The 24,871-nt window shown below is 40.6% G+C and overlaps 1 protein-coding gene across 2 annotated transcripts in view; it reads left to right on the top strand.

Moving 5' to 3' along the window:
- The first annotated feature begins 1,115 nt into the window (after positions 1-1,115).
- The window catches only part of LOC137374403 (caspase-6-like), a 33,186-nt gene continuing 9,430 nt past the window's right edge, over positions 1,116-24,871 (top strand). Inside the window, exons 1-5 of one of the 2 annotated variants that reach the window (XM_068040464.1) lie at positions 1,116-1,244; positions 11,143-11,187; positions 14,887-14,923; positions 17,177-17,326; positions 22,164-22,240. In XM_068040464.1, the coding sequence (XP_067896565.1) occupies positions 1,211-1,244; positions 11,143-11,187; positions 14,887-14,923; positions 17,177-17,326; positions 22,164-22,240 (343 nt within the window). In that variant the 5' untranslated portion in view covers positions 1,116-1,210. Of the gene's footprint in view, positions 1,245-1,927; positions 1,981-11,142; positions 11,188-14,886; positions 14,924-17,176; positions 17,327-22,163; positions 22,241-24,871 lie in introns of those variants that run through there. The other variant, XM_068040472.1, reaches the window with a different exon arrangement.

The raw sequence follows: 24,871 nt of genomic DNA, 5'->3' as shown, positions 1-24,871 counted from the left end.
CTGCCAGTTTTGCTTCATATCACATTTCATTTTGACTGGTGCCGAATGAAGATTTGCAGCCATTGTGTTTTACCCAGTGCTTTCAACGCTTCTTTGTTCCTTTTCTGTGGCTTCTTATGGCTTTTAGCGGCTTTCAGTAGCTCTGAACATTCCCGTGTTCCTCTTTTAGTATCTGTGCTTCTATATAGCTCTTCAACACTTAATCTCAGCTCCACTCTGACACCATGTTATGAGCTTACAGGACTACAGTCTTGCTGGTACTGTGTCTTTATTGAACTGCCTGCTGATGGACGGCAGTGAGCGTCTCATGGCAGAGCTCACATGACTACAGCAAGCCAGGAGGCACATTTGTACATGTTTGTGCTTTGGGCCAGGGCTGTTCATTTTTCTGTCAATTAACATCCTCTCTGCACTAATGCTTTGTCTTTCAGCACACCATTAACATACTGTTTGCCTTTGTTCCATGACCTTCTGGTTAGTTATTCTCTGTGACCCTCTGTCCTACCTTGCCTTTTGCTATCTCTTGTTCCACCCCTGCTTTATTTGCTTAAAACCTATTACATTTCTAACGTTTGCCAGTTCTGATGAAGGGTCATTGACCTGAAATGTTAACTCTGCTTCTCTCTCCACAGATGCTGCCAGACCTGCTGAGGATTTCCAGCATTTCTTGTTTTTATTACATTTGTACAGTATTGCATTTCTTTCCCAAACAGTCCAGTGCCTTTGCAGCCAGATTTAAACAGGATTCCGCCCAGTCGGAGAGGGTAAGGGTTAACTGGTCTGTCAGATTTTTGTCATTTGACACTGACAAGATCCTCATATCGACAAGTGTACAAGCAGGGACAGCTCACAATGTAACTCTATCCCTGCAAACCGTCTCAAACTAGCAGTGCACTGTAACTAAAGTGCCCTGTTCATCCAACCTTCATATTGTCCCCCACCTGGGTACGTCTGCAGATGCCAGGATCAAAAATTTCAGAGTAGCACAAACAACAACCTCGACTTGTCTGCACTTGCAAGCACCAAACTAATCCCAGAGTGATTGACAGCTTGGTAAGCCAATCACCGCAGTGGGCAGAGAGGGTGGGCGGGTGTTCGCTGGGTGTCCAGGAAGTAGCTCCTCGCGGAGAGACAAAGACCCGGCGAGAGGGAGAGGCAGCAGTAGCCCGGATTCAGCAGCTCAGAGTCCGCAGTGACCGGCATTTACCCCATGGCACAGAGCCAGGAGCAGCCCGCGGCACCAGGTACTGAGGGTAGAGCCGAGCTTGCCCGGGATTCCAGCCTCTCGGCAAATCCCTGGCGAGTTCCCGCCGGCCTCCCCGGGAGCAGTCGGTGTTTCGGAGAATTGTTATTGGCCGGGCCTGGGAGTGGGGTTGCTCGGTGTAGCCAGGCTTCTCTCACTGGGCCATGCCCGACAGCTGCCCAGGGACCCAGGTGGTTACAGTCTGTAACTCGGCATCGAATTACAGGCGGCGCTCCATCCTCTCTCCCTAGGTAAACATTGCGCCTGAGCAGGGAGTTCAGTATCGGTAAGATTGACACCGTCCAGGACAAAGTAGTTGTTCCATCCACTAGCTTGGGTACGTGTGTGCCTTCTCCAGGCTGTAGCAACTAGCCAGGGCTTCTCTGACCCTTCAAACCGGTGACTTCCATCATCTAGAAGGACAAGGACAGTAGGTGCTTGGGGGCACCAACACCTTCAAATGCTCCTCCAAGTCTTGCACCATCCTGACTTGAATCTATATTGCTGTTCCTTCATCCTCGCTGGGTCACAATCCTGGAATTCCTTACCTAATTGTATTGTGACTGTACCTTCGCCATACTGACTAAGCTGCCTAGCTACCAGCTCCTCAGTGACTAGGAGTGGGTAATAAATGCTGGTCTTGCCAGTAATAGTCACATCTTGATTTTTTTTAAAAAACAGGTACTGGAAATCTGGGACAAAAAAAATAACAGAAATCCTGGAAACACTGAACATGGGTCAGTCAGCTTCTTTGGAGTGAACAGATAATGTAATATTTCAGTTGCTGTTTTGACACAGGTGTCCAGACCTGAAATGTTGGAGAGCCTCTTTAAGATGTTGGTTTTGTGTTGGATTGATTTTATAACAACATTTATTATATACAGCTTTTAACAAAATCAGAATTATTTAGGAAGGAAGATGAGTTAGTATTGTCTGTATTCGATTTATTTTGTAAAACGCAAGTGAAACTCATCCAGTTCCAAGAACTTCCAGAGCAAAGGAAACATGATTAGCCATTGCTATGCTGTGGTATCTAATCTGGCCGGCTCTAATGTGATCTTTTAAAATCAGGGAGGGAGAGCTTGCAGCATAAGCGAAGGAGAGTAAGGAGATAAAATAGGAGCAAGTGTTGGTGAATTAAAACCCCAGGTGCTGCATATTTCATGAGGTCACTGGGCCAGGTGCAGTGGCTGACACATGATCGTATGGTGTTTCTAACAGTACGGGATTGTATGCTACTTGCTTCCACCTCCAAAATAGATCTTGCAAAGTAGGATGAAGATGAAACAAAGTGAAATGAATGATTTTATCTTCCTTTTTAGAACTGTGAATAGAAAAGATAGGATAGATAAATTAGATACAAGTAGGTTAAAGAAAAATATTATTGTTTGTTTTAGAAATGTAGGCCTGAGAATGGGAGAGAGATTGTCACATTCACTCACTCATTCAGCAGAATTGAAGTGTTCAGTATTCTGTATAATTAGTTCTATAGATTTTCTACCCCTTTTTATTGGAATAACTTCATTACTAATTAGTGCTAGTTCAGGTACTATGGCAGGAGCTGAAGATAAAACCCCACCCACTGGAGACAAAGGACTTTCCCTGGGTCTGTTGGAAGTCTAACGCTCCCATTTTATTTCGCTCTAAATTGTAATAGCAGTTTGGTAATATTACCCCAGTTCCCTTGGTGCTGAATTTTCATTTTTTTTTTTGGTTGAATACAGACTGCAACACCAGAACAAATAGGCATCAGCAAGATTTTCAACTTTATTGTTAATATGCAGAAAAAGGTTCCTTCTAAGCTAAGTACAGCCAACAAAACAAAAATCAATGATTAAAACCATCTGAAAATACACAAAGGTATTCATGAACCGTTGCTTCCTCTCTCAAAGAGCAGATGCCCCATTCTTTCTAAGTTAGTTTGGTCCTTATAATTTTTTTCTGAAATATGGTTACAATTTTTCTTTACCTTAAAAACTATTAAACAGTTTTCCGCAATTCAAACATTTTGGCATTTGCAATAACCAACCAATCGCTTCTTTCCATGATTCAATTTATGATTTTAAGCCACTGGAAAGCCCCCAGAGGAGCATTCTTGATCGATAATCTTGTCCAGTTAGTCATGCTAGATGCCCAATACACTTAAAGGAGCATTTCAATACAATAATTTTTCTTATGACTTTGATATTTCTATCAGTGCATAGAAGCAATCTTATATCAGATCCAACAAAATTTATTCTCCACAATTCAGTCCAAATTAACTATTCTTTCTACTATGCCTGGAATATAGTGAAATCTATTAACATTATATAGTGAATAAAATGAAGGTGAACATTACATGTAACTCTTATTCTCAAGCAACGTTATACCCATATTTTGTCAAGTCTCTTCCTAGATCATTATTTGTACTACTGCGGAGCTGCAGAAGGCATTATCTGAAAATCCGAAAGATTTTAACATTTAGACGCAAGACTGCACCTGTTCTATTTAAAGATATTTCTTAGTCCCTAAATAAATATATTAAAATGTTTCGTAATTCTCAATTTTCCCCATAACAACAGATCCCTAACCCATTTCCTCTGAAACTAAGATATCAATATTAAATAGTTTATTGAACCACTTAGTCAGATTTGGGTGTGGAATGAGATTACTTCAATTTTCGTGCACTCTCCAAAACACAGTGTAAATACCCCTTTAAATGCTGGATTGGAAGCCTCCTCGACTCCAGTTTTGCAGTACATGTCACTTTCCATCAAATGTATTTACTGCTGGTTGTATTAATATGTTCTTTACAAAAACATAATGAAAGAATAATTAAAAATGAAAGAGAAAGCAGTATTCAGTTAACAATCAGAAATCATTTTAGGGACTTATTAAAAAAAAAACTTGAACTGTTCTTATACAGAACAGAGATAGTGTATCTAAAGACCAATTGTTATTACAATCAGTACCCTTGTGAAAGTTCTTTTGGTGAAGGGAAAAATAAGCTAGGTTGAAAGTGAGCTTGACGGTATATGCTGCATACTTAGTATATATAAAACTTTAGAGCATTTAACATTTTATGATGTAATCTGCTTCCCCAAAATAGTAAGAATTCACATAATTAGGGTTACTCATTGAGTTGCCACCTTTAACTTTAGATTTACTTTAAAAGCATATATTTTTGGATCTATTGTGCTATCTACTGTGGTGCACAAAATTATGGCTTGTTCTAGTTAATTTTATTTCTGGAATGACTAGGCAAATGTAATGTATATAAATTCTAGTTGACTAGATTTACTGTAGTGAAAGCTGTCTTTAGTAGGGCAAGGAGCTCTGCTATTTATAGTGATTTCTGTAGTAGCTGAACGTTCACTCTTGTTAATTCAGTCAATTTTGCAGAAAGGAAACCAATACTTATCTAGTGGCTTGAATTGAACAATTTAAAACAGCACAAGAGACGTTTTTCACAATTTCAATTCAAATTTACTTAGTTCATAGTTAGCAACTTCAAATTAAGCTTGTAAGGATTTTCGTTATACCAGAAAATTTAACCTTTAGGCTATTGTACTCTTGGTACTTTAATGCTTTTATGATGTAGTTCAGATAAGTTGTAAATGTAATCTGAATTATTTGGTAAAGCAACATTATTGGGCACAAAGTATCATAAACAGATCACGGTTTATGAAACTCCATCTGTTCATTGTAATCTTGCTATTGAAATTTTGTGTTGAATGTTGAGGTTTTTTTTGGTTATTTAGTTGCATTTTCCCCATGTTTCATATACATGAATTAAATCTTGAATAATCTGTCAATTCCTAGTCTGTAGAATAGTGCTGTGCATCAGCCAAAGCCAGTTAGAGGCTGGGATGGGCCATGTGATCGGATCTTGTGTAAAACCTACAGGTTGTTATTTCCTTGCAATGTCATTAAATAAAACCCGCACCTCACTTCACTTCACTTCATATTGTAGTGCAGAGCTGATTAAATTCAAATCACGTGATTGAATTACAAAAGCCTCTCATCTGTTACTGTCCACCATGGGAATTAATACAGGCAGAACAAAGGTTCCTGTGAATAAAACTGGTACCACAATGGAGCTGCTATTTGAAATAGTATATGGACTAGTGTTTCAGAGGCATAATGCATCATTATGTGTGAATAACACAGAAATATCTCACTCATTGAAAAATGTATTGGCTGAATCCCTCCATTTGTTACTACTTTGAGATATAATATATCTCTCTCACTCACACACACGCACACATGTACTACAGGTTTCTCTGTAGAAACGGGCTACGTTGGGCCAAATTTTGCTTTTGAGCAATGAACAAATGGCTGATTTGTGCTTACCCTTGGACTATCAATGGGGTTTTGCACGGGAAACTGCTGTCAGGCAAATAGCAGTGTCCTCTAGGGGAAAACAACTGTGTATCTCCTTAACCAATCAAATTAAAGAATTGTTAATGAGCAACGCAGTCTAAACCAGGAAGTGTAAGAATATTTAATTCAAGGTCAAATCAGGTACAGAAAGTAAAATAGGGGAAAGAAAAAAATGGCTCGAGAGTTGAGAGACAAAGTATTTAAATTTAAAATATATCAATAATTAAAATCTGAAAAAATGAGACTTTACTTTTGTGAAAAATGATCTTCAGTGTCAGAAGTGTTGTCTGGCATTAAATAAAACTTATCATATTTCTCAAAGGGTACTTGAACTGAAGTGGGCCAATTCTAACATTTTGTGACAAGTTTAGTCGGTATGAACAACATGATACTGGAACTTCACTCTGTTCAATATATTAGAATGGGGCAACCAGACTGTGAGATGCTGTTTTCGTGCAATTTATGGAGGGGCAGTGTATATCAGACAGAAACTTCTAGATCTTTGCATCACTGGCCTCACTGTTATCTTCTTAGCAAAATATGGCCCAATATGTTGAATCAGTGGTGTGTTTTGTACAACTTTTTGTCTCAGCACAAATGTTCAGGTTGCTAGTGGATTTTGGGGGCTGCACGCATGGCATAGATAAATTGGATTGCAGAGCATGCATCTTGGGTAACAGTATTTATGTATGTAGCAAAATCTTAACACAACACAGGGTTGAGGTGCAACACAAAGCTGTACAAACTCGAGTAGCTCATCACCATAACCATTATATTTGGGGCCACTTCCCGCTGGAGCGGGCCATCTCATGGCAAGTCCCATTCGTTAGACTTTTCTCCTGCACCCTGCAGCTCATAAAATGTTGCTGCCATAACTTGCTGGAAGTATGAGCTTATAACGGCATGGTAAGGACATATCGGCATCTGAGATCAACAGTTTATCTCCTTAACCAAAGGATTTAAGGATTAAGAAAGAAACTGAGGAATGACAGAGGAGGAAATGGATGAACATAAGAAATAGGAGCAGAAATAGACCATATGGCTCATTGAGCCTGCTTTGCCATTCAATACAATCACGGTTGATTTTAGGCTTCAGTTCCACTTTCCTGCTCGCTTGCCATATCTCTTGATTCCCTGAGAGTTCAAAAATCTATCTATCCCAGCCTTAAATGTATTCAACGATGGAGCATCCACAACTCACTGGGGTAGAGAATTCCAAAGATTTGCAACCCTTTGAGTGAAGTAATTTCTCCTCATCTCAGTCCTTATCCCGAGACTGAATTCCAGTCAAATCAGGTACAAAAAAAAGAGTAAAAAGAGACAGAGAAAAAGTAAGAAAAACATTTACATTTTACAAATTTCTAACAATTTACCATCTGAAAGAAGTTGAAATTGTTCATTCTCCAGTCCAGAGGTGTCGATTGACATTACATTTAATAATGACTATACCTTTAAAAAGGTAATTAACAGCACAAGTACAAGATTTTGCTTCCTGTGGCGAGTCTAATGGGCAATTAATGTGCAAATGTGGCAAATTTTTAAAAATAACAGGGTTGGTTAAGGGTGAAATGACATTTATTTGAATCAAACGGCACAGCGGTGTAAATCAACCATCAAGTTCTGGAGATTCACAACTCAATATCTTTTTAAACCTCTGAACGTGCTGGCAGACCTGCACATTGATAGTATCATGCATCATGAATGCACTTTAGTTTTCCAGCAAGATCTGACTCATGGGGCACGCTCCAAAGTGTTGTGGTTATTTACATCTACAGAGTTTCCATTACTTAATGCTGATGGAGTATCAAGGCTGATAGCAGTGTGTTGACTGCTTCTGCGGTTGAAATATGACATTTTATTGTTAGATATATTTAAGGCTGTACTTGGAGACAGCATGTCCGTAGTATATGTTAAATTTAACAATGACCAGCTTTCTCGGTAATTTAAAGATTGATCCAACTCCATCTGAAGATAATGATATCGATGGGCTGAGATATGACAGGTGAGTAGTGAGAATGTGGAACTCGTCATCACGTAGTGGTTGAGGTGACCAACATAGATGCATTTAAGGGGAAGCTAGATAGGTGCATGAGGGAGAAAGGAATAGAAGGATAGGGTGAGGTGAAGTAAGGCGAGAGGAGACTTGTGTGGTGCATAAACACCGGCACAGACTTGTTGGGCAAAATGGCCTGTTTCTGTGCTGTGAAATTTTATGAATGTATTCCAGCAATAATGCTCATATGAACTGGGGCATAAGGGTTGAAGTTGGGACAGTGAGAGCGGGGTTGTTTTGGGGGAAATGGTGGTCTGTTGTAAGCCCAAACACCATTTTGTTCTACCATCTTTTTTGCACTGTCGACTAAAATACAAAAGTGTTAAAATTAACCAGAATGTTTCTTTTTTTATGTTTTAAAATAAATGTAAAATTTTCTAAGACAGCATATACCCAAGACCTACTAAAAAATAAGTAAAGGGAAAGGGAGAATCCATTTGGAAGAATTTTGCATAATTCTAAATTTTCTGTCTGCAGCTCTAACTAAAATAATCTCATGGCCTATAAATTCTGATTTGAATCCTCTTTGCTGTATACTATTTTTTCCAAAACTAAACTCTGAAATTGCCGGCAAAGGCAAATTTTAATGAACCAAATTTTGCAGTCAGTGGCAAAGTGATAGCACTTGCTTTACTTCACTGAAGTTGTTGGTTGTCTTTTGGTAGTTTTCAATGTTGGTGTATATGTGTATAATGAGATATGGAGCAGTGTAATTCCACAGTTAATTCAGTAATGAGTTTAACAGTACAATATGGACCATACAAGTACAATATGGAATATACAATTACATACAAAGTTTCAGAGATTGGGGAAAGGAGACTGTAAAGAATCAGGAAGGAAGATGATGACATAATTCACTGAAGATTGATTCTAGAGGCAGAAGCAGCATACCATAGAATGACAGCAGTTTCAATTATAATGGTTAAACTGGATAGTTTAAAGTGGATATTTTTATATTGATGTCATCTAAGATGTAAATATAAATAGGAACTGTACAATTGCTTCTCATGACTTTGCTATATAAATTGAAAAGAGCTAAATTTACTGAGCACATATTGTAATCATTTCAAATTGAACTCAAGTGAGCTAGATTTTGCAGTCAGCTGCAGAGCAATGGCACTCACCGCTGTCCTTGAAGAAAGCTGTCCACAAAGACCTAGCCATCTCTGACGTCCCCTTTACCAATGATGGTTTAAATCTGGTGCCAAGTCAAGGGGATCTCCAGGCATCCAGCAGGTTGGCGTCTTTCCATTTACGAAAGATGATAGACATGCAGCAAACACTCCATTTAAGTGGGGTGTCTTTTCTTGGTGCACCTTTTGTTGTTGGCTGTAAAGGCCAGTCCTTGAGAGGCAGGTTCTGCCACAGGTGCTGCACGTGACACTGAGTTATTGTTTTTGAAGTTGGCATCTGTTGCCAAGCTGCTGTAGCAACTGGTCATTGTGGTAGTGCACACCAGTCCACAAGATGTGTCACCATTTTCCTCTTTCGCCAGCTAGTGACTCCCAAGTGCAATATTCAGCATTTGGGGCCTTCATGTCACACTTGCAAGTATCCTTGAAGCGGAGCTTTGGGCGGCCCACTGGTCATCTGGCCGCAGCTACCTCACCATACAGAAGGTCCTTGCGTATGCGACCGTCTTCCATCCTGCCGACGTGTCCAATTCACCGAAGCTGCCTGTGTTTGATTGGGAGCTCTGCCTTTGAGAGGACTGCCACATTTGTGATTTTGTCCTGCCAGGATAGACCCATAATGCACCGCAGTGAAGATGGAAATTATTGAGCTGCTTTTCCTGGTAGCTGTAAATTGCCCATGTTTCACAGTCATACAGCAAGCTGCTGAGAACGCAGGCCTTATAAACCATCAGCTTGGTCCTAAGGGTCAACTTGGCATCCAGCAGCAGTGATGTTAGCAAGCAGCCAATCGCATTGAAGTATTCTCACCGACAGCAAACCAAGAAATTAAAAGGACTGATTGTCCTTCACATTTAATTTAAATTTGAGATTGGCGATAAATATGAAGTTATTACACTGTTTAAAAACCTGGTTACACCTCATTCAACAAGGTGTAATTGTTTCAGGGGTCTTTACAGCGAGACTAACAGTGTAAAAATGGAAGTGTTATTCAATTCACTGATTACTTAGGGATTACACTGTGCTGGGGGTGGGGGAGTGCAGGACTGGGGAGGTGGAGGTGCGTAGAATCACTGACAACCTCTGGATTTCTGTATTTTTGCACACGTGCAGACTTCTGAAGTTGGCAGTTTCAGTGGAGTGATGACAGCATATGCTGACAGTTTCGTCATCATCAGCATTGCAGAATCAGGGCCATCGCTTTAATTCTGAAACTAAGCTATTCAGTTTGTTAATATAGCTGCAGTAGTTGTGCTTCCTTGATTGTGCAGCAGTATTGAAAAACAGTCAGGAGTAGATTTGTTTCTGAACTATGATGTATTTGATAACCTTGGGCTGAACTAAATGGGATAAGCCAGTGTTATATTTACTTCCTTTGTGACTAAGCTGGGGCTGAATATTTTTAATTGTGTTTATGTTGGATGATTTCATTCAAATTAAGAATCACAGATAAAAATGCAACAAATTTAAATATTGCTCCATTATTTATATGAGACTTAATATCCTCCTCCAAGGCTAGGTAAGTGTTAACATCCCATCCTAGCCTCACATTGTGTTTTGTTCCCTTTGTATATTTCAGAAAAGCAGACAGGAGGTCTTTACATGGAAAGTACATCACCAAAATGGGTCATTCAGTTTACCCAGTTCATGTCGATGTTTGTGCTTCACCCGAGCCTCTTCGCATCCTTTCTCATATAACTCTATCAGCGTAACCCTCTATTCCTTCTCCCCCGTATGCTTATCTAGCCTTCCCTTCAATGCATCTATACTATTCAACTCAACTGCTTCCTGTGGTAGCAAGTTCCACATTCCCTGCACTCTCTGGGTGAAGAGGTTTCTTCTGAATTCCCTATTTGATTTCTTGATGACCATCTTATATTGATGGCCTCTAGTTTTGATCTCGCTCACAAGTGGAAACGCTCCCTGTCTACTCCATCAAAACCTTTCATAATTTTAAATACCTCTATTGGATCGCTCTCAGCCTTCTCTTTTCAAGAGAAAAAAGACCCAGCCTGTTCATCCTTTTGTGATTTCTATAAAACTTGCAGTTCTGATATCCTTGTAAATGTTTCTTACACTCGCTCTCCAGTGCCTCGATATTAAAAGAAAGTCTTGCTGGATTTACCATTTTTGGCATTATAACTAAGTGGTTCTTTCATTTCACATGAATGGAATATGTGAGAAAGTTTGAGTGTCTGTGTTGTCACTGTTGTAATACAAGTGAAGATTTAAACAATGGCAAATATGGTAGTATTTCCTTTGTTCAGCTGATATTTAATATTGGTTAGATGTACTGTCAAGAAATTCTGGGCCTTTTTGTTGCATTAACCAAAATATTACTTTATTCCTAGGTCTTGTAGTTCAAGACGGTAAAACTGTTGAACAAAATGCAAATGGTAAGTAAACATATCTTTTAAAAGAAAGTTAACGTAAAAATCAGCAATGTTTTTCTTAAATAAAAATAGAAAGTGCTGGAAATACTCAGCAGGTCTGGCAGCATCTGTGGAGAGAGAAGCGGAGTTAACGTTTCGGGTCTGTGACTTCTCACAGAACTGGCAAAGGTTACAAATGTAATAGGTTTTAAGCATGTAAAGCGGAGGTGGTGGGGGGTGGGAAGAGAACAAAAGGGAAGGTGTGCGATAGGACAGAGGGCCGGAGAGATTAAGTGACCAGAAGGTAATGGGGCAAAGGAAAGGAGAGTGCTAATGGTGTAGGGAAAGACAAAGCATTAGTGCAGAGTGGTAATGACAGAATAATGAACAGCCCTAGCCAAAGCACAAACATGAAAAACCCAGTTTAAGGCAGGCATATGGTTAAAAAAAAAAGATAAAACAAAATAAAATGAAATAATAAAAAGGGGCCAGTCATGCTCTGAAATTATTGAACTCAGTGTTCAGTCTGGAAGGCTGTAGAGTGCCTAATTGGAAAATGAGGCGCTGTTCCTTGAGCTTGTGTTGATGTTCACCGGAACACTGCAGCAGGTCAAAGGCAAAAATATGAGCATGAGAGCGGGGGGGTGTGTTGGAATGTCAAGCAAGCGGAAGCTCGGGGTCATGCTTTTGGACTGAGAGGAGGTGTTGTACAAAGCAGTCACCTAATCTGTGTTTGGTCTCCCCAATGTAGAGGAGATCACATTGTGAGCAGCGAATACAGTATACCAAATTGAAGGAAGTACAAGTATTTGCTTCACTTAAAAGGAGTGTTTGGGGCCGTGAAGAGAGAGGAGACAAAAGGGCAGTATTACACCTACGATTGCATGGGAAGGGGAAGAAGTGTTGGGGGTAATGGAGGAGTAAATCAGGGCTTCCGAATGCTGACTGGGAGGGGAGGAGAAGATGCATTTGGTAGTGGCATCACGCTGGAGGTGGCGGAAATGGCGGAGGATGATCCTTTGGATGTGTCGGCTGGTGGGGTGGAAAGTGAGGACAAGGGGAACCCTGTCGCGGTTCTGGGAGGGAGGGGAAGGGGTGAGGGCAGAAGTGCAGGAAATGGGCCAGACATGGTTGAGGGCCCTGTCAACCAATTGGGGGGAGGGGGGAGGGAATTCCTTGGTTGAGGAGAAACGAAGACATATCAGAAGCGCTGTTGTGGAAGGTTGCATCATCAGAGCAGATGCATTGGAGATGGAGAAATTGAGAGAATGGAATGGAGTCCCTTACAGGAAGCAGGGAGTGAGGAAGTATATTTGAGGTAGCTGTGGGAGTCGGTGGGCTTATAATGATTACTCGTGGACAGTCTATCCCCAGAGATGGAGACAGAGAAGTCGAGGAAGGGAAGTGTTGGAGATGGACGATGTAAAGGTGAGAAGGGTGGAAATTGGAAGACAAGTTGAAAAAGTTTTCCAGTTCAGCGCGAGAGCAGGAAACAACATCGATACAGTCATCAATCCAACTGGAGAAAGAGTTGGGGGAGGGGTCCTGAGTAGGACTGGAACAAGGAATGTTCGACATACCTCACAGAAAGACACAGGCATAACTAGGACCCATGCGGGTACCCTTAGCAACACCTTTTATTTGAAGGAGAAGTTGTTCAATATAAGATCAAGTTCAGCCAGGTGGAGAAGGCTGGTTGGGCCTCTGTTCGATGAAGAAGCGGCGAGCCCTCAGACCTGCTTTTATTTTATTTTTATGTTTTTCTTAACTTCAATCCGGAAGCGCATGTTATCAGTTCTTATTTATGCCCTCTTGTATAAAAGCCTATAAATTGACATCCCTTTCCTTTTTGAAAACAGAACTATGATTTGTTATGAACTGTTCCTCACCCTTTTGGATTTATGTTTATTTAATTTGCTTATTGATATTTGTTGAGCCTTGATAGCCCAATTGAAGAAAATTGTCCAGATAGAGATACTGAGCTGTACTGTGAGGAAACTGAACCAATATCATAAGGTAGACATGAAATATTTCAGATTTATTTGTTAGTGTTAATTGAGTTCCTTTACACTGTTGAACACATTCCATACTAACCACTAAATAAATACTCAGTGCCGTCTCAGTGAAGCATAATTCTTCGTAACTGATATGATTTCCAGGGGTTAATTGGTATTGAAGGATTCGCTATCACTAAAATGTCCTTCTCCTGGTCTGAATTTGAATGTTAAGGATGAAAAGACAGTATTTCCTAACAATGGTTGGCTATGAGTGAATAATGACAACTTTCAAAATACTGCAAAGTTATTTTCATGGCTCAGCAAACAAAAGGTGACAGTTAAATGATTTATAACTATCCTCTGAGTGGGTTTGGGGTGCATTATCCCTTCTTGCCTTCCTCTCTGTGGCATTCGACATGGTCACTCAGGCAATCCTCGCCAGTGCCTCCTTTGTGGTCCATCAGTGTGATTCTGTCCTTGTGTGGTTTCACTTTTGCTGTCCCAACCAAACCAGTACATTTCCAGCATTGGCTTCTTTTTCATCTTCTGCATGAACACCTTTCACCTCAGTGATCTATAGGCAAGTCCAAATTGAATATTACTCAGTTAGTGAATTGCATATTTTGTTACTTTTGCATAACTTAGGAGGTGTAAGTCTGTAATCAAGTGAAATCTGATCAAAATGTACTACCACATTTAAATAAACATCAATAATTGTAGTTTATGGCCTAAGTTGCCCAGTCTGATAACCTTTGGATAACAGAAATATAAACTAAGAACATGAGTGAGCTTGTGCTAATTCAGTGAACTAAATCTAGAGTAATAAGAGTTTCCTTTTGACAGCTGAGCGCTGTTACAATAAAAAGGTATCGTGATTCATAGGGAGCATGAGTTCACAGTGGTGAGCGGTGGACGAGATGATGGACTTGGTTAAGTGTGGCAAAATGGTGGGGACAATTATTTTATACAACTTATTTTTGCTGAAATGAAGATGCACTAGATTTGAAAAAAGTTTTACAAAAGCTGTAAGGTGAAATAAAGGAATACATCAGCGTTGAGTCTATAGACAAACAAGATAACTGTCTTATACCCTCCAAAGTTTCTACACAGTCTAATTCCAATAGGCATGCCACTTCACAAACTTAGGCTCGAGAAAGGAGCTGTTATAATGTTGCTCCGAAACTTGAATCCTAAGCAAGGACTTGTCATGGAACAAGATTGATAGTCAGGAAGCTGATTTCTTCGATAGATGCTGCTGAAATTATAACAGGCAGATTTCAAGGAAATAGGGTGATTCTTCCTTAATATTGAGCCCATTAGATGTAAACCTGCTTTTCAACTCAGGAGAAAACAGTTCCCAATTAGATTTTCATATTCTGTGACTATAAACAAGTCACAAGGCCAGACTCTTGACAAAATTTGTATTTATGTCCCGAGGCCTGTTTTTTACACATGGACAGCTTTGTGTAGCTTTTTCCAGAGTGAGAAGTTTTGATTCTGTTGAAGTCTTTGGTGAAATAATAATTATAAATCCTGAATTTTTAAAGACGGTCTGTTGCAATAGGGTATTAATTTGACTGCAAATGTTTTGCAGGTCTCTGCTAGTAGGTATTAAACTGGTGCATGAATACTACAGTTGGTAAGGCCTGAAGCAAAACTCAAAATAGCAAAAGAAGGAACCGTATTGTAAGCTTGCATTGATGGTAAATTCTTTTCTTTCTTTTAGTTGTCTGTGAAGTTGATTTTCCAACAGTTCTTCGAAGGTATGAGATGCTTTTAAATGTAACTTTTTTTTAATTTTAAAGTTGTATATTCCACAATTATATTTGTATTCAGTTTTAAGTAATTTCAAATCCAATTGGAAGAAAGAGAAATCCATTGTTCATACCATGTAAGGTTGCCAGCTTAAGTGTATTTCTGGTTGTTTCATCAAATGACCTTGAACTGCACTGACCCACACCCCCGCCATTGGTCAATCTGTAGGCACGCTGCCTATCCTTGCCAATTGGAAAAGGAACAGACTCTTTGTTACCCAACTGGGTTAATCTTCACTGTTAGGTGAAGCAGCCTTTTTGCCACCACCACCCGTCTCCAATATTTTTATAACTAATCGCGCAATGGCCGACAACGTTAATCTAGCCCTGAAGAATGAGAAACTGTAGGGAATTATACAGGGCAGTAAGTATACAACTGGATTCATCAATATGCCATCTAGGGATTTTTGAAAGACTTATTGTTGGACCAAGGGGCATTTGAACCAAAATATATACTTTTGAGATTTTTACATCAGATGCCAAAGAATAAATTGCAATTTATATGTTAAAATGATCGTTGTGTACTTAGTTTTGGAAATTATACTAATTTCTTGGTTAGTTCTGGCCGCCTTTGTACTTTTTTACTAATTTTATTTAAACAGCATTGACATTTTTTATTTCCGAGGGTGAATGAAATTTACAGCTGAGCATTGCATCTCCACTTTTAAGCAGTGTCTTGTGCACCTGTTTAAAGTGGCCACAAGTGGAGTGCTTTGGGGCTGTTCACAGTATATCGTGTCATAGTAGTTATGTTACTGGACTAGTGATTCAGAAGCCTGGACTAATAATCCAAAATGCGAGTTCATATCCCACCATGGCAGCTGGGGAATTTAAATTCAGTTAACTAAATAAATCTAGGATAAAAAGCTACTATCAGTAATCGTGACCCTGAAACTTAAAAACCCATCTGGGAAGGAAATCTGCTATCTTTAACCAGTCCAGCCTATGTGTAATTCCAGACCCCAACAACTCTTTTAATTGCCTTCTGAAATGGCCTATCAAGCCACTCCGTAGTATAAGGATGGCCAGTAAATGCTGGCCTTGCCTGACGATATCCACCTCCCATGAATGTTTGTTGTTGTTGTTCAACAAATAGATGCAGAATTTATTGTTTCATTTCTCAGATAAATGAGAAGGTAATTCAACTAACGAGTTTTCTACACAAAATAAGTTTCTTGTCCTTAAACGTTAAAGAAAGATGGCATTTAAGTGGGAGGTTATAAAAGTTATCTTTGTTGTAGCTTCCTAAATTTAAAACTTGGAGCTTGCTAATCTTGTTTAAATTTCTCCTTTGTATGTCACCTTGGCATACTCAGTAAACATTTCGTCAAAAAGAACTAAGGAATCCACCACAAAACATGAGTTTGCAAGTAATACTCTTAAATGGATGGAATTGTATGATATTTCTGATTTTCTTCTCTTTCTTAGACTAATCAAGGTCTTGGGGAAAAATGTTTCCCATTACTCTAGAATCAGCGTCAGTTATGTTTTAGTGAGTGATGCAAGCATGTAATGGAGCAAAATGGCGCAGGGCGGCACAGTGGTTAGCACCGCAGCCTCACAGCTCCAGGGACCCGGGTTCAATTCTGGGTACTGCCTGTGTGGAGTTTGCAAGTTCTCTCTGTGACCACGTGGGTTTTCGCCGGGTGCTCCGGTTTCCTCCCACAGCCAAAGACTGCAGGTGATAGGTAAATTGGCCATTGTAAATTGCCCCTAGTGTAGGTAGGGAATATGGAATTACTGTAGGTTTAGTATAAATGGGTGGTTGTTGGTCGGCACAGACTCGGTGGGCCGAAGGGCCTGTTTCAGTGCTGTATCTCTAAATGAATAAAATAAATAAATAAAAGCAGTTGTCTGCTAACTTGTTGAATCATAATACATGGGAAAAAGGTTGTTAAAAATTAGCTCCTGTATAATAAACAAAATGATTGGGTGGTTATTTGGATTACATATCACAGACCACTTCTAATGTACTTCAAAATACAATGGGTAAGCATGCATTTTACGAATACTCCTTAAAAGTATGGATGAATGGATAACTTGTTATCTAGGATGTCCTTGGTACAAATGGCACCTGTGTTTTAATTACATTTATCTTCCTATTGTGTCAACGTTTAGCTGGCACAGAAGCTGTTTCACCTCTTGTCAAATGGGCATTATTGCTTCGTTGTACTGAATATGGCTCACTGTTTTTTTTCACAGTACTGATCTCATGGAACCATGTGTTGAATACAATATGAAGCACGGCAGGCGAGGGATTGCTTTGATCTTCAATCATGAGCGCTTTTTCTGGTATCTGGGATTGCCTGATAGAGGAGGCACAAATGCTGATAAATACAATCTGGATAAAAGGTTTGCTGGCATATATTGTATCTTTAACTCAAAGCCGAATTCATGGCGCAGATATGCTGGGAAAATGAGAGTTTAATGTGCATGCCCTATTAGTGTGTAAATAACCCAGCAATTTGTGGCAAGGAAGAGATATGACATGAATTGCAAATAACCACAGATTGTTGGATGATAAGCACCTCTCTGTCATTGGCCTCGTGAAGATGAGAGCTCGCCCTTGACCTTTCCATAAGTTTCAAGAAATTGCTAGGCTACATTTACACTGTTAAAACCAATTCCTGCAGAAAGTTAGGGCTGGTACTTAACAGTGCAAGGACCTTTTTAATGATGAGATTTATATTCCTGCAATGCTACTCAACCTGAGGCCCAGAAGGGAAGCAGTTGAAACTGTGGTGTCTCATTTGCTGTAGGTAGTAAATTGTTCTTAGAGGTTTCTAAGATTTAAAATGATAAATTATATAAAATTCTTTCCTTTCTCTTTTTCTTTCTCTCTCTCTCAACCCAATCTATCTTTTTATTTCTCTTTCTGTATCTAATTTGACTCCAGTACACACTATTTATTTCTCTGTTGTGGAGTGGGATGGAATTGGTGGAAAAGGTACAGAGTTTGTGGCAGGAGCAAATGAGGAAGATTATATGGAAGAAATTGTGGCTGCTCTGACACTCAATGTCAGACACTTAATTTGTCAACATGGAGGCAGTGGAGAAGTTGATGGAGGGGTAGAGCTGGGTGGTGTTGGCATGCATATGGAAGCTGACTTCATCTCTATTGTTGCCAAGGAACAGCATGTAAATGAGGAAGAGAACATGGCAAAGGATGGATCCCTTGGGGAGGTGGGAGGGGCGGGGTACTCTCCAGAGGCAAAGGGGTTGTATCAGCTTTGAAAAGGAGGAGTGCAGTATCAGAGAGGGAACAATATACAATAGGAGCTACCATGGGACTGAGGAAGGAAAATTGGATGGTCATCAATTTTATGAGTGAGGTCAAGGGAGAAGCAGCTGGGTCTCTTAGAGAAGGTGAGATTAGAAAGGGCATGAGGGAGAGACTGGAGTTCAGGCTAGGGCAGGAGGAATAAAAACAAGAAATACTGGAAATACTCAGCAGGTCTGGCAGCGTCTGTGGAGAGAGAAGCAGAGTTAACGTTTTGGGTCAGTGACCAGTTCTGAAGAAGGGTCACTGACCTGAAACGTTAACTCTGCTTCTCTCTCCACAGATGCTGCCAGACCTGCTGCGTATTTCCAGTATTTCTTGTTTTTATTTCAGATTTCCAGCATCCGTAGTATTTTGCTTTTATTTTAGGGCAGGAGGAAGTTTGACTTGGGCAAAGAAAAGCTGGGGAGGCAGCTGATTGAGGCGGTGGCATAGTAGTAATGTCACTGAATAGTAACCCAGAGGGCCAGGCTAATGCACTGGGGACATGGGTTCAAATCCCATCACTGTAGCTGGTGGAATTTAAATTCAATTAATTACTAAAAAAATCTGGAATTGAAAGCTAGTCTCAGTTTGATGGCACCATTACTATCATCAATTGTTGTAAAAACCGATCTGGTTCACTAATGTCCTTTAGGGAAGGAAATCTGCTGTCCTTACATAGTCTGGCTTACATGTGACTGCAGACCCACAGCAATGTAGTTCACTCTTAACTGTCCTCTGAAATTGTTTAGCAAGCCACTCCATTATCAAGGGCAATTAGGGATGGGCAACAAATGCTGCCCTTGCCTGCGACGTCCACATCCCATGAAAAAATAAAATTGATAACTGGGCTGCACTGCATTGCCATCAAGGAATCACCAATATAATTTAATTTTTTGTGACCTCTGCATTAGTCTTGGCTACATCTTGTGTTGCAGTGTGGCTGTTTAGGATGTAGAATTTTTAGAAAAATTTGAAGCAATGGACTCCACTGGCTAGAGGCTTTCATCAGTTTTCATGCAGTTTAACATACTTTTTTCAGTTGAGGATCAGTGAGGTCACATATTTTCTCCTTGTGTAACCACAGCAATATGTAGCTATTACATGAATGGAACCTTTACTAGAGTCAGAGTTATACAGCACAGAAACAGGCCCTTCGGCCCATCGTGTCTGGGCCGGCCATCAAGCACCTATCTATTCTAATCCCATTTTCCAGCACTTGGCCCGTAGCCTTGTATGCTATGGCATTTTGTATGCTATGGCATTTCAAATGCTTATCTAAATACTTCTTAAATGTTGTGAGGGCTCCTGTCTCTACCACCTCTTCATGCAGTGTGTTCCAGATTCCAATTTTTTTTTTCCTCATGACCCCTCTGCTAAGGGAAAAAGTTTCTTCCTATCTATCCTATCAATACCCCTCCATAATTTTGTATACCTCAGTTATGTCCCCTCTCAGCCTTCTCTGCTCCAAGGAAAACAACCCTAGCCTTTTCAGTCTCTCTTCATAGCTGAAATGCTCCAGCCCAGGAAACATCCTGGTGAATCTCCTCTGCACCCTCTCCAGTGCAATCACATCCTTCCTATAATGTGGTGCCCAGAACTGTACACAGTATTCCAGCTGTGGCCTAACTAGCGTTTTATACAGCTATTTATTAATTTTATTAATTAGTTTTGTTAATTTGATTGTTCAACATCCTCAAATCTTCCAAGTAATATTCCCTGCTTGTCATTAGAGCTATTCCTATGACCTACAACCTTTTATGATTAATGCAAGGAGCTTGAATTACACTAATAGCAAATATCAATTCACTTGAGAAGTCACTTTTAGCAGTTTTGCCTGGCCTTGCAAAAACAAAAGGAGTCGTCATAAGTGCATATTTCTATAAAGATGCACAGTGAATGTGTATGGAAAAAAAACCAGTCCCAAGTGCTGTCCTGCCCTCAACTCATCCAGCCAAATTTTCCTCCCCTTCTCTATCCTGTCCCGGCATGTAAATTTCCAGCAGGGATTGCTGAAAAGTGATGAGGAGCAGGTACCCGAGCTGATGGCTTTCTCCCCCCAGTGGGAGTGAGAAGTTTCAATGGGAAACTGGAGGGTTTGGCTAACTGATGGCCCGCAGAGATTGTGGGGGTAACTTCAACAACCTTCCCAGTGGGGATCTCCCCACCCTAACACCTGTGGTAAATGTTACTTTCTATTGAAGTCAGTGGAAAGTAAAGTCATTTTTGGGGCCACTGCTGTTTGTCATTTTTATAAATGACCTGGATGAGGGTGTAGAAGGGTGGGTTAGTAAATTTGCGGATGACACGAAGGTCGGCGGAGTTGTGGATAGTGCCAAAGGATGTTGTAGGTTACAGAGGGACATAGATAGGCTGCAGAGCTGGGCTGAGAGATGGCAAATGGAGTTTAATGCGGAAAAGTGTGATGTGATTCACTTTGGAAGGAGTAACAGGAATGCAGAGTACTGGGCTAATGGGAAGATTCTTGGTAGTGTAGATGAGCAGAGAGATCTTGGTGTCCAGGTACATAACCTGGGTGGCAACTTTCAGGGATTTAATAGGGCTGTTAAGAAGGCATATGGTGTGTTAGCTTTTATTAGGGGGATCGAGTTTCGGAGCCACGAGGTCATGATGCAGCTGTACAAAACTCTGGTGCAGCCGCAACTGGAGTATTGCGTGCAGTTCTGGTCACCGCATTATAAGAAGGATGTGGAAGCTTTGGAAAGGGTGCAGAGGAGATTTACTAGGATGTTGCCTGGTATGGAGGGAAGGTCTTACGAGGAAAGGCTGAGAGACTTGAGGTTGTTTTCGTTGGAGAGAAGGAGGAGGAGAGGTGACTTAATAGAGACATATAAGATAATCAGAGGGTTAGATAGGGTGGATAGTGAGAGTCTTTTTCCTCGGATGGTGATGGCAAACACGAGGGGACATAGCTTTAAGTTGAGGGGTGATAGATATAGGACAGATGTGAGAGGTAGTTTCTTTACTCAGAGAGTAGTAAGGGCGTGGAACGCCCTGCCTGCAACAGTAGTAGACTCGCCAACTTTAAGGGCATTTAAGTGGTCATTGGCTAGACATATGGATGAAAATGGAATAGTGTAGGTCAGATGGTTTCACAGGTCGGCGCAACATCGAGGGCCGAAGGGCCTGTACTGCGCTGTAATGTTCTATGTTCAAGTGTAAAATGGGCAATCTATCTGACACCATTCCACTCATCGGTTTCCTGCCGAGTAGGTGGTTAAAATTACCTCCTTTTGTTTTATCCCTTTCTTTTCAATGCTCTCATGCACACTTGCCCCCTCACTCCTAGATCCTTTTCCCCCTGCCAACTGTTTCTCCTTTCCTTCCCCTCCTACCTTAGCCAACAGTAATTGTAGCTCTTGTGTACTGGGAAGGGACATGTCACATGATTTTCCAAGCTAATCAGTGGTAAGTATCAGGAAAGACTGGTACCACAATGCCATCTAACTGGAAGTTTCACCTAGGAGGATGGAGAGAAATACTACAGGAAGCGTCAGACTGATGGGGTGTGTGTGTGTGTGTGTCTTTTTTGTTTTATTTGTTTGGTCTATCCCTTCATAACATTATTAGGTCTGATATTTTGAAATCAAGATGCTAATCCTACTTTAAATATTAATCTATATAGAGAGGTGCAACTTAAAGTAAGTGATGCCATGCAATTGAACACCACCATTCTATATTAGAATGGTAGGATGTTTGTTTGCTCCTGCAGTTCATGTATAGTTACTGATGTATTGTGGCAAAGCACTTCTCCATGGAGGAAGGAAGTATCTGAGGACATCATCCTGGGCTGGGCTTCTCTTGTGCATATCCTAATCGAATATCAAAATAGACATTGGCCTAGTTTTGCAGTTTGTTTACCCTTGCAGTTATGGATAAGTTGGTATACATTGTTTTTTTTCATAGGCTCCGAGAGCTGGGTTTTGATGTACGTGCTTATGATAACCTCAAATCATCAGAAGTGTTGGAGATAATTCATGAAGGTAACACTATTAATATACTTGTACTAAAACTTTTTCTGAGAGATGTTAATATGCTGGAATATACTGATTCCCTTTCCATTTGTTGCGAGTTATGAGCGTGTCTACAGTAACTACCTGTAACTACAAATGGAAAGGGAATCAGTACTACTTTTTTTTTTTCAAAAAGTAAAAAAGTAGTACTGATTCCCTTTCCATTTGTTGCGAGTTATGAGCGTGTCTACAGTAACTACCTGCTGGATTTTTAACTACTTCTGTGGATATTTCTTCATGAGGATAAATGGGTAACAAGCTGCTGTCATGTTCTAAGTCTTTACAATCCTGGCATTCATCTGCACCATTTTAGTAAATATTAATAAAGTTGATAATTGTTGGAAACTTCTGTCAGTTACTTCACCTTAAAAACCTTTTGTACAGGATAGAAAAATTGAAATCATTTAAACGTGATGCTTTATTTGACAGTCATGTTGCTCCTTTGTGACTTGGATTCACAAATGTAATTTGATAGAATAGTCCATATCAAACATAGACTTCGGGAAAGGATGTTTTAACCTTGTGTAGAATGTTTGAATTGACCTAATTTTTGTCCTTTTCTGAAATTATGGGTCCAAAAATCCACAGATCCTTTTAAGATGCTCAGTAGATTATTCAACCTGTTGCTAAGCCCTGGGTCAGGGACCTTTTTCATATGCAACATCTTGAATTATATTGCTGCTTTAACACAGAAAGAAATCTCAAAAAACTTTAACAGATATAGCAGAGGCTGAACCAAAGGAGATATTGGGAGAGGTGGTGAAGAGATGGGCCTTAAAGGAGAAGAAGTAGTTGGAGATGCAGCAGGGTGAAGGGTGAGAATTCCAGGGCATGGGCTTAGATGGCTGAAGCCACAGCTATCATTGGTGCGAAAAGGAGAGGCCGGAATTAGAGGAACAGAGTTCGTGGTGGGGGTTGTAGCATTGGAAGAGAGAGGGAAGAGTTAAACACAAGGCTGAGAATTTTAAAATTGAGGCATTGGAGGACGGGGAGCTAATGTATTTCAATGAGGACTGGGGTGATGGGTAAGTGGGACTTCAAAGTCACAATGAATGTGGGCAGCAGAGTTTTAGATGAACTGTAATTTAAAATAGGTAGAGCCAGGAAAGAGCCTGGCCAGGAAGGCATGAATAAGGATGTTAACAGCGGATAGACTGAGCAGAGGCAAGGATGGATAATGTTATAGCAATGGAAGTCTTTCTAATGGAGAGATTATGGGGTCAGAAGTTCAGCTGATGGTTATTTAGGATGTTGAGGTTGTGAACAATTTAATTCAACTGGAGATGGATTGGTGGGAGGTACATGTGTACACACTAGCCTTTGAAGTTTGTGGCAAGGATTGAAGATGTTCATTTTGGGCTTCCGAATGTTTACCTGGTGGCAATTGCAGCTCATCCAAGACTGGGTGTCTGACCAGTATTCTGACAACAAAGGCACTGAGGTTGAGGGAGGAAAGTAAATTAAGAAGGAAGAAATGCTATGATTGTATAAGAAGGCAGCTGGAAGGGTGGTCTCTCTGGTGACAGCTGCCCACAAGGGTGGAGCGGAGATGATCGATGACTTCAAGAGGATGTTTTATGGCCACCTGAGAGAATTAGACTTGCAGGGCTATGGGGATTGAGCCGGGGAGTGGGACTGACTGCGTAGCTCCGTGGAGAGCTGGCATGGACTTGATGGGCCAAATGGCCTCCTTCTGTGTCATAAATGACTGACTAATTCCTTATTCTTGTGTAGATCAGGATGGAAGGTACGAGAGAGAGTAGTTCAAACAGGTAGTTGAGGGCAGGAAAAAGGTGTTTGCTGTCTAGGTTGATCCCAGGATAGTGGGCAATTTTGGCAGAGGAGAGTGAACTGTAGAGCTTGATGTGGCCTGCCTAATATAGTGATGGTTGGCTACGTCTGTTGTCCATCAGGTACTCTCAAGTCTGTACTCCTTGGACTTGAGGGAACAAAGATGGGTGATGTGTGGGAGGAACAACCTTGATGGCAACTGGTGAGTGCTTTGCTAGGACATGCAGCTTGAAGGTGGAATTGAGTGAGAACTTGAACAAAACAGTTTCACCACAGCATAAGAAGGGCCAAAGCCTAAAGAGTTGAAGTTTTAAAAATGCAGTTGCAAGTGGTTTGGACTAAATTTTTTTGCAGAGGTGGTGCAGAAGGATGTGGGGTTGAAAGAAGGTAGAGGGATGTAGGAACTAATCAAAGATGGACTTATCTGTGATTGAGACAACTGAAGGAGAGGGCTATAGGACTGAGGGCCGACCCTGAATGCGATGGGAGTTTCTCCATGGTGAAAGAGATTCTGGGAGGACTGAGAGATTGTGAATTCAAAGAAGGCAAGAGGAGATTGAAATGACAGTTTGGGCTGAGATGAAAGAGAGGGATAGATATTGTGGGGAGAAACTTGGGGTGGGGTTTGGGGCAAAAATTTTAAAGGAGAGGGGATGGGTGAAACAATGCGAGGTTCTCAAAGGAGGGGAAGATGATAAAGGAGAGACCAAGGTATGACTTGGTGATAATGACCACATTACCACATTGGCAGTTTAGGTGAGGCACATGTTAGAAAGTATAGCCAGGTTGGGAGGCTTTGGTAAGTGGAAA

The sequence above is a fragment of the Heterodontus francisci genome, chromosome 1 (genome assembly GCF_036365525.1).
Source record: "Heterodontus francisci isolate sHetFra1 chromosome 1, sHetFra1.hap1, whole genome shotgun sequence".
NCBI lineage: Eukaryota > Metazoa > Chordata > Chondrichthyes > Heterodontiformes > Heterodontidae > Heterodontus > Heterodontus francisci.
This window is presented reverse-complemented; position numbering and strand designations above follow the sequence as displayed.